The sequence below is a fragment of the Orycteropus afer genome, unplaced genomic scaffold (genome assembly GCF_000298275.1).
Source record: "Orycteropus afer afer isolate SDZICR_OR568_19922 unplaced genomic scaffold, OryAfe1.0 scaffold00053, whole genome shotgun sequence".
NCBI classification, from domain to species: Eukaryota; Metazoa; Chordata; class Mammalia; order Tubulidentata; family Orycteropodidae; genus Orycteropus; species Orycteropus afer.
The window spans coordinates 2,483,443-2,494,265 of record NW_006921640.1 but is presented as its reverse complement, the minus strand read 5'-3'; the positions used below and the strand labels follow the sequence as shown (position 1 = coordinate 2,494,265).

Genomic DNA, 10,823 nt, shown 5'->3' with positions numbered 1-10,823 from the left:
CCACAGAATGTGGAAATTATCAAACAATATCATTAATATCACAGGCAAGTAAAATCTAACTGAAGATAATTCAAAAACAGTTGCAGCAGTATACTGACAGAGAACTCCTAGAAATGCAAACTGGATTGAGAAGTGGAACAAGGGATGTCATTGCTGATGTCACATGGATCTTAGCTGAAAGCAAAGAATACCAGAAAGATGTTTACTTATGTTTTATTGACTATGCAAAATCATTCAATTGTGTGGATCATAGCAATTTATGGATAATGTTAAGAAGAATGGGAATACCAGAGCACTTGATTGTACTCATGAGGAATCTGTACATAGATCAGGAGGTTGTCATTTGAACGGAACAAGGGAATACTGCATGGTTTAAAATCAAGAAGAGAGTGTGTCAAGGTTGTATCCTTTCACTACAACTTATTCAACTTGTATGCTGAGCAAATAATCTGAGAAGCTTGATTGTATGAAGAAGAACATGGCATCAAGTTTGAAGGAAGACTCATTAACAACTTGTGGTACACTGATGACACAACCTTGCTCGCTGAAAGTGAAGATGATTGGAAGCATTTACTGATGAAGATTAAAGACTACAGTATGCAATATGGATTGCACCTCAATATAAAGAAAAGCGAAATCCTCACAACTGGTCCAATAAATAGCTTCATGGTGAATGGAGAAAAGATTGAAGTTGTCAAGGATTTCACATTACTTGGTTCGACAATCAACACCAATGGAAGCAGCAGTCAGATATCAGATGATGTATTGCATTGGGCAAATCTGCTGCAAAAGACATCTTCAAGTGATTGAAGAGCAAAGACATCTCCTTGAAGAGTAAGGTGTGCCTAACCCAAGTCATGGTATTTTCAACCACCTCATATGCATGTGAGAGCTGGACAATGAATAAGGAAGACAGAGGAAGAGTTGATGCTTTTGTGTTGTGCTGTTGGAGAAGAATGCTAAGACTACAATGGTCTGCTAAAAGAACTAACAAATATGTCCTGGAAGAAGCACAGCCAGAATGCTCCTTGAAAGAGAGAACGGCCAGACTTCGTCTCACCTACCTTGGTCATGTCAGAAGAGACCATTCCCTGGAGAAGGATATTATGGTCTGTAAAGTGGAGGGTCAATGAAGAAGGGGAACGTCCTCAATGAGATGGATAGACACAGTGGCTGCCATGATGGGCCCAGGTATAGCAAGGGTCATGAGGCTGGCACAGGACTGGGCAGTGTTTCGTTCTGCTGTGCACAGGGTTGCTATGAGTCAGAGATGACTTGATGGCACCTAACAATAACACCATGGCTTTTCTAGCCATAGACTTTGTAACTCCCATTTTGCCATGAGCAACTGAGTAGCTGATTGTTAAAGTTATCCACCTGATGTATTTCTATTGGAGCAGCACAAAGCAATCTTCTAGGAAGTTTGTGCTCTCTCAGATGTGTAGAACTCTGATGTTGGGATTGGTTGGTTTGGGGGCACTCTGGAAGGCTCAAAAGGAGCCCCCCTAGAGGCAGAAGGAATCTCTCTGACTGCCAGCTGAGAGTGATGTACTGCTGAGAGAGATATGCTGCTGAGAGAGAGACACAAGAGAGATGCACTGCTGAGAGATATGGTCGGCTGAGAGACACAGCAGGCTGAGAGAGACTGAGTGTGTTCCTGAACTTGAATTGTAGCCTGCTGCTTCCCTAATAAACCCCATAATCTGTGAGTTCTACTGCAGCAGATTATTTAACCCAGCAGAGAGGTGGTGGATGCCCTGGGAAGAACAGTTGGTGACAAGGTTAGTATGAGAGCTGGAGGGTGGCGGTGTGTCTGGCCTCATAAGAACAGGCCTTGGACTGCTGGTGGTAATTCTGTTTTCCCCTTGTGGAGTTAGAGGAGGTCAGAAGATGCCACCTCCCTGACCTTTTAGCAGGCAGGTAGGGAGGAGGAGTCAGGAGTCATCTCCCTAGATGAAAACCCCAGAGCAGCATGATCCCTTATCACTCCTCAACACCTTTCTTAGTGATGCCTGCCCTTGGGAAGCAGCTTGTCTGCCCTCACAGGACCTGCTGCATGCAGCTCCCAGGAGCGAGAGATTCAGGAAGCAGCACCACTGCCCCATGACAATCCCCAGTGAACTTCTTCTCCAGGGATTTCACATCCAGACACCTATGTTCATAGTCAGAGAAACTATTATAGAAAAGATAGGCATAGCAAGTAACCTGGGACAGGAATGACCCACAAGGCTAAAGAGGAAAAAAAAAAAAAAAAAAACTTCCTAGTATTGGTCCAAAATCTATTTAAAGTGCTAAAGAACAAAGATGTAACTTTGAAAACTAAGGTATGCTCTTTTTCAATAGCCTCATATGCATGTGAAAGCTGGACAGTGACCAACAAAGACCACAGAAGAATTGAAGCTTTTGAGTTGTGGTGTTGGGAAAGAATATTGAGTGTACCATGGACTGACAGAAGAATGAAAAATCTGTGTTGGAAGAAGTACAGCTGGAATGCTTCTTAGAAGCGAGGATGGCAAGACTTCACCTCTCTTACTTTGGACATGTTATCAGGAAGGACCAGTCCCTGGAGAAGGACCTCATGCTTGATAAAGTGGATGGTAAGAGATAAAGAAGAAGGCCCTCAACAAGACAGAATGACACAGAAGCTGCAACAATGGGCTCAAGTATAGTAACAATTGTGAGGATGGTGCAGGACCAGGGAGTGTACATAAGGTCACTATGAGTCGGAACTGACTCACCTAACAACAGTACTGTCTCCATGCCAACCTCCATTGGACCCTGGAAATGATAAACAACCTTTACTTGTTTATGGAGTTTGACATTTTAAAAAGCACTTTCATGTGTATTATATCAATTCATCTTCTCTAAAAGATAGGTAGTATTATTATCTCCCTCATTTTACCAAAGAGGAAAGAGAGCTTTAACAAGGTAAAGGGCAATGTCCAAATCACATCAGGGTATAACGGTGATCAGGACTCGGGGCTCAGGATGGGATCAGATCTGGAGTTTGCCTCATGAACAATCCTTCTCTACCTGCCTGATTAACTTAAGCCCAAAACCAAACCCACTTCCATGAGTTGATTCCAATTCACAGTGACCCTGTATGACAGGGTCTAACTGTCTTATAGGGTTTCCAAGCTGTAAATCTTTATGGAAGCAGATTGCCCTATCTTTCTCCCATGGAGCAACTGGTGAGTTTGAACTGCTGATCTTTCAGTTAGCAGCTGGGTGCTTTAACAACTGTGACACCAGCAGGGCTGGAATCTGGCTGACAGCTTGGCAAAAAAGAAGATGACAGGAAGTATAGCTTGGTTACCTGGCATTGCAGAGGGGGGAGATTTGAAACTAAAACAGCAGAGGGCAGTTTAGACAGGAATCTTGGACAGCAACAGGGCTGGTTTTGAGAAGGAAGATGTGGATTAGCAGAAAGGTGCTCCTCCCCATGCCAACAAAGCTGCCTCACAAGAGCGTTGTCACACCACCCATCTGTTAGTGTGCTGTACTGTGGTGGATTGTGTGTTGCTGTGATGCTAGAAGCTCTGCCACTAATATTTCAAATACCAGCAGGGTCACTCATGGTGGACAGGTTTCAGTGGAGATTCCAGAGACAGAATTGGAAGAAAAGCCTGGTGATCTACTTCTGAAAATTGGCCCAGGAAAGCCTTATGGATCACAACGGAATACTGTCTGACTTGCTTACTTTGGGCATGTCATTAGGTGGGATTAATTGCTGAAGGAAGACATTGTGTTTGGTGAAGTAGAGGGCCAACAAGGGCATGGCACACTCCTCGTGAGATGGACTGACACAATAGCCACAGTGATTGACCTGAACATGCTGGCAATCACAGAGATGATGCAGGACCAGGCAACATTCGATTCTTTTGTAGATAAGGTTGCCATGAGTCTGAGTCTACTCAATGGCAGCTACCTATCTATCACATTGTTGTCCAGGGTTGGGGAGCAGCAACCTGCCGGATGTGAAGGCCGATGAGATTTGAATTGATAATTGTCTCCTTATAGCTTCCTCTGCCCTTTGGAGCCTCTGCCCTGGTGAGCAGGAAGGAGCTCTAGGCACCAGACATTATCTTTTCCTTGGACACCTCATCCTGCCTCCAGGGGTAGCTGCTCAGTGTGAGACCTCACTTCCATGGGTGCTCTAGCAAGGTTGGATTTGTAGAGCAAACATGTACATTTCAAATGTATCCCTGTGACTCTAGTCTTCCTCCAGAATCAATCATCATGTGATTCTTCTGGTACTAAAATCAAATGACAATCTCTGAACTGTCACACAGTCTGTGTTATACATGGTGTCTTTTCTCCAAGGTCCTGGGAGACAGGACCTCAGTACTGGAGACCTGGGCAGAGGATCACACTAATTCCTTGCCCAAGCAGATGGTCTGGATCCTTGGGTACTCTGAAGACAGGCTATCTGTGAGCTTTCTGTTTCTGTCATGTTCTCAAGTCCTTCCAGAAGCAAATGAGAGTATGTGTGTAAGGGTGTGTGGATGTGTATCCAGAAAAGAAGGAAAGGGCCAGATGAATGTTCTTAGTGACTGGAAATTCACTACCTCCTGAGACAATTTTTCCAGCCCTGGGTTTCTGTCACTGAGTGAAATGCCTTCTACCTATTGCATTGATAAATGTCTCCTTATAGCTTCCTCTACCTTTTGGAGCTGGCCACACAGAACAAATATAACCCTTCTTCCCCATATCAGAAGTTCCTGGTGGCAGAGTATTTAATTACTCAGCTGCTAATGGGAAGGTCAGTGGTTGGAACTCACCAGCCATTCTCCAGGAAAAAGATATGGCACTCTGCCTCCATAAAGATTTACAGCCTTGGAAACCCTCTGGGACAGTTACTTACACTATAGGGTCTTATAGAATAATGAGTCATAACTGACATGACAGCAACAGGTCCCCATAACATCCCTTCAAATATTGGGATTCACACTCCCAGTACATTCAGTCTCCCCATCCTAGATCTTCTCCTCTGCAGTCATTCCAGTTTGTCTAATCCCCCTCTAAAACCACGGCACCTGCAAGTGGGTCTGGCTCAGCTGAGGAGCAGGACCATCCACTCCCTGGGGTGAAACTGCCTTGACCAATGCAGCCCAACATTACAAGAACATCTCCAGCAGCTGGCTGAAGCATCAGAGTCTTTTTGCTACTATAGAGACCAGTGGTTTCCTAATTGTGGTCAGGGAGGTTCTGAGGGCTTCTCAGAGCCTCCGTGGGGCCACGGGTGCAGGACCAGGGAGGGAGAAGACTAAGATGTGTTGGGCTCTGGACTCCTCCACCCTCACTGAACTAGAGCAGAGCTACTTCAATGGATTTTACAAATGAAGCTCCTGCATGAGCCTTGGTTTGAAGCAAGGGCATTACAGCTGAAAAATATTTGAAAACTTTTGACTAACCTGGTTCACCCTCTCTATCACACAGTATGCTAAGTTACATCTCCCCAATTCCATATATGTTCAAACCCCTCACCAGTGCCAAAGGGAAAAGGCCATTCTCTATGACTGGGAAGCCCAGAACCCTCTATTCTGATGTCCTGGTGGGGGTCCCGTCTGGAGCTACTGCTCTCAGCAACATGTGACACCCCAGTTCAGCTCTGCTCCTATGTACAAGGAGGCAGAGAAGCAGGGTCACCTAGGGTCACCTACACAGGAAATGGACCAACAGTGTTAAGTGGCAGTGTGGGCCAGGCCAGAATTGCCCAGGGTCTGGGCATCTGAGGACTTGTGGGTCAGACAGGTGATGCCCATGGAGTGTGACAGTCACACAGGCAATGAGTGTGCAGGGCCACTGGGTGGGCCAGATAGAGGGCAAGGTGGAGGAAGAGATCAGGAGGTGGTGCTTGTCCTAGCCCCTGGAAATGGTCACTTCCCAGCCACCCCAGTGCTGAGTGGGGACACTCACAGGGCAGCGTCTCGGCGCTGTTCTTCTGGATCATTATGCAGAGCTGTAGCACCAGTTGGGGGGCGCTCTCCAGGAAGGTCTCCAGGAGGCGCAACATGTTGACGTCTGCATATTCGTACATCATAGCCCAGTAAAAGCGTCGCTGGTGTTCCTTCTGCCGCTGGCTCTGAATCCCCAGGTACATGGTGCGGATATACCTGCCGAGAGAGGGACAAAGCAGAGAGCTTGGGTGGAAGTGGAGACTGCAGAAGGTTGTCCTAAGACCAAGCACCACCCGTGCCAGCATCTTCTCCTTCCCTCTAAAGTTTCCCAGAGTCTTGGGCAGGGCTCTAGGGGTTCTCAAGGTCACAACGTGAAGGCATAGGGGTAGGGAAGGGATGGGGACAGTCGGGGAAGGAGTGTCTGACACTTTGTATGATCTTATGTAAGACTCTTCCCGTTTATGGGCTTCAAAAACTTCCAGTTAAGCTTCTTTTATTCTGTGTGTCATAGGTGAGCTTAGAGGGTGGGTGGACTTTCTCAGGTGCAGAGGGCCCTGGGGGAACATTCTAGCAAGGCTTTCACTTCTATTGCACAGACCTGTTACTTTCTGTTGTTGTTGTTGTTATGTGCTGTCAAGTCAGACCCGACTCATAGAGACCCCTCCTTGGGTTTCCAAGGCAGTATCACTACGGAAGTAGATTGCCCAACCTTCCTTCCAAGGAGTGGCTGGTGGGTTTGAACTGCCAGCTTTCTCCTTAGCAGTCAAGTGCCTTAGGCACTATGCTACCAGAGCTCCTCTGCTACTTTCTAAGTAGGAGGAAAAGAAAAGGAATTACCATTTGTTAAGCTCCTTTGGTTAAGTGCTTGGCTGCTAAGGGAAAGGTGGGCAGTTCAAACTCACCAGCCACTCAAGCTTAACAGCCACATGGTGGGAGAAAGATGTGGCAGTCTGCTTTCTTAAAGATTACAGCCTTGAAAAAAGACTCTATGTGGGGTAGCTCTGCTGTGTCCTATAGGGTCTCTGTGAATCAGAACTGACTCAACGGCCACAGGTTTTTGGTTTGGTAAGCTCTTACTGGAGCCCTTGGGTGGTGCAAGCAGTTAATATGCCCAGCTGCTAATAAGGAGGTTGGAGGTTTAAGTCCACCCTGAGGTACCTTGGAAGAAAGGCCTGGTGACTGACTTCTGGAAATCAGCCATTGAAAATCGTACTGAGGACAATTCTGCTCTGACACACATGGGGTTGTGATGAGCTAGAATCCATCTGAAGGCAACTGGTTCTTTTTTTTTTTTTTGGTTTGTTTTGTTTTTTTTTAAAAAAAGCTCCTACTAAGTGCCCCTCATTGGCTTATCATATATAAGCTTGGTCACAAGATGGTAGACATAATTCTCCATATATTACAGACAAGAAAATAAGTGAGGGCTTAGAAAGGCTAATGCTGGAGGGTGGAACAACCAGGAGTTTGTCCAGGCCATTCTGGCAGCAACACCTGTGTGTACTCTACTAAAAGCAAAAATCAAACTTGTTGCTGTTGAGTTGATTCTGACTCATAATGTAATCTTCATGGGAGCAGACTGCCACATCTTTCTCCCTCAGAGCTGCTGGTGGGTTCAAACTCCTGACCTTTCAGTTAGCAGCCAAGCACTTTATCCACTGTGCCACTAATGCTTCTGCATACCCCACTATATGAGGGAAAAGCAGATCCTGCAGTAGAGGCTCCATCCAGGCTTGGCCTAGGACTGCAGTCACACCAATCCAGTGCCTCTGCCTTCTCAGATTCACATACAGGCATTGTCAGGAGAGGAACAAGGAACAAAAGAATCAGGTGCAACACCAGAGCATGGATGTGGGAGTCTGCTGACCTGGAGTTCTAAGATTTGGACAAGTTATTCCAACTCTGTCTTTGTTAACATAGAGGAATAATAATAACATCACAGGGCTGGTGGGAGGAGTCGTGATCACATATAGAGACTATTTGGTATACCATAGACACTCATCTTAGATCCATGTAAGTAGACACTCATCTTAGATCCATATAAGTAGATCTCTGGTCATCATTTTTACATGAACTTCCTAAATCTGAGTTACTAACCCACAGTCAAGAAGGAGGATTAACATGCCACCTAAACTCAGCTTGATCTCAACTAGTGGTACCTGAGGCAGGCCTAGGGTTAGAAGTTCTGGCAGGTTTTGGCCAAAAGTCAGATGCCAGAAGCATGTCTTTGTGGGCCATTTTGGGTCAAGAATAGGAACCATAAATTATCTAATGGCCCCCTTGTGGGCATGTCAACCAATGAGAGAGAACCCTCCGAACATCTCTGACCCTCCCTGGGAATGTGTGTTCTACAACATTTCACTGTGCCTTCTGCAATGAAAATCATAAATGGAGCAAGCATAACGGACACCCAGTGGAAGCCTGACTGTCCTCAAGAATTATCAAGTGTCCTTTTGGGCTAGTCAATCCATTCTCTCTGTCTCCATTACCACCATCAGCCTGTCCCAGCCCCTATCACCTCTTGTCTGGGTTGATGTTGGAGTCTCCTAACTGGTCTCCCTGCTTCTACTCTTACCTCAGGACAACCCATTTTTCACACCTCAACCAAAGTGGTCTTATAAATTCATAAATGTAATCATGACACTTCCCCTCTTTCTACCCTCCAATAACTTCCCATGATGCTTCAAATAAAACCCAAACTCCTTACTTTGATTCATAAGATGCCACCTGTCTCTCCAATCTCACCTCCTATTCTCTCTCCACTCTTTTCTCAGTCTTTTCCACCTCTCACTGGAACTCTGTGAGCTCTGTGAACACAGGAACCTTGTCTATCATGTTCACGGCCACAGCCCCATGATTTCACACAGGATCTGGCACACCACAGGCACACAGTAAACATGTGAGGTAGCCCCTGTTCACAGCAAATTCCCGGGGAAATTCATTATAAGATGGATCACTTAGAGGAGGTATTTTTTCCCATGGGAACAATGGGACAACTGGGGCACTGCCTAACAACTTTGCTTTGACATTATGGAAGTACTGTATTTTAGAAACAAAAATACAAGAAACCTTACAATGGAGTGAATTACTTCACATGGCCCTTCCAGCCATTCATGGTCTTGTGACTCCCACAAAATAATTGAGTGGGACTATGCAAACAATGAGCTTGTGAACAGCTTGCTAATAATGCAAATAAGGTGCACAGAAACCTTGCAGGGGTGGGACCATGCAAATAAGGTGTATGGACCCACAGAGCAAGAGAGCTGAGCACCTTCAGGCAGGACGCTTGCTAGTTGAGTGGGATGCCTTTGGGCACTTATCTGGAGGGAGGCTTACTGACCCACAGAGCAGGATAGCTGAGATAGCTTCAGGTAAGAGGGCTGCTGGTGGAATAAGGTGCCTTCAGGCACTTATTGGCAGAGCCAAAGAGCTTTGTAACACTTGCCTGAGCAGGGCAGAGGTCAGGCCAGGGGCTGAGGGTCCAAGAGGGTGGGAGGCCTGCCTTTGAGCACAGCTGAGAAGAAGCTGTCCTGACCAAAGAACTGTACCCCAAGTCATGCCTGATCCTGAATTATAACCTGTTATTTCCGTAATAAACTCTATAACTGTGAGTATGGTCTGTGAAGTCTGTGTAAGTACAATAAATTATTGAACTGAGCAGAGAAGTAGAGAGGCCATGGGAGGGATGGTTGGTGTCAGAATTGGTAAAAAGGGAGGAGAGAGGTGTGTCTGACCTCTGCCTCATAGGAATCAGCCTTGGAGTGATACTGATGGTGATTATCCTTCCCCTTCATGAAGTTAGAGGCCATCTGATGTTGCTGTACCACTTTTACAAACATAAATTTGTAAAATAATTTAAAATCATAAAATGATCCTTGTATCCAATTCCATAGTAGGCTGACTCCAAAGTACTAATCATGCACTAGACCCACAGATGAGCAAGAGCTCTAGGGTCCCCAAATGTGTACATGAGGACATAATACAACACTGCTGAACCACAGAGGTGACCTAAAACAAACATGCTAGCAACATCAAGCACCCTCCAACAGCTGATGAACAATGCTATGGCTTTCTCTCCAGATTACTAAAAGCCCTTGAGGGAGGGTTTGGGTGACTGTACCTCTGAAAGGACCTACCCAGGGAAGCTGGGATGGACACCTTATTTCTCTGCAGATATACCCCCTGGAGTGAGTGGAGAAACAGTCTTACTGACAACTAAAGTGGAGAGACACAAAGACCAGGGGCAGTAAGGGGAGGAAGGCACAGCAGCAGGACTACGTTCCAGGAAGGATGTAGGGGGAAGTTCAGAAAGTGTGCCAGGCCTTGCATTAGGTACTTGCATGTCCATTGTCTCTTGAATCCTGTTGTACTTTGTGAGGCAGGTCTTTTTTTTTTACCATCATTTAGCACTTGGGGAAACTGAGGCTCTGAACAGGGAAACAAAACACCCAATTCTAGCTCTATTCTAGGTCCTGCTACTTATTGGCTGTTCCCATTCTCACTAGTCATTGCCTCTCTGGGCCCCAGTCTGTAAATCCACTAAATCAAAGGACTTGGAAAAGGACAGGGAGATTGTTACACCTGATAAGTAAAGTCATAGGAATCACTGATAGAAAGGTCTAAATTATGAGAAACGTCTAAATTAAAGAGCTCTGGTGACGCAGTGCCTAAGGCATTTGATGGCTAACCAAAAGGTTGGTGGTTCAAACCACTAGCTGCTCCGTGGAAGAAAGATGGGGCAATCTACTTCCATGAAGATTTACTGTCTCAGAAACCCAAAGAGGGTCACTACTGTGAGTCGGAATTGACTTGATAGCAGTGAGTTTGGTTTATTATTATTATTGTCTATATTATGGGCCGGGAGCTCTGGTAACATAGTGGCTAAGGCACTTGACTACTAACCAGAAGGCTGGTGGTTCAAACCCA

General features: G+C 45.8%; 1 protein-coding gene across 1 annotated transcript in view; it reads right to left on the bottom strand.

Moving 5' to 3' along the window:
- Positions 1-10,823, bottom strand: part of XKR6 (XK related 6) — a 539,410-nt gene that overhangs the window by 60,546 nt on the left and 468,041 nt on the right. The window contains exon 2 of the mRNA XM_007938712.2: positions 5,920-6,116. Coding sequence (XP_007936903.1) covers positions 5,920-6,116 — 197 coding nt within the window. The remainder of the gene's footprint in view (positions 1-5,919; positions 6,117-10,823) is intronic.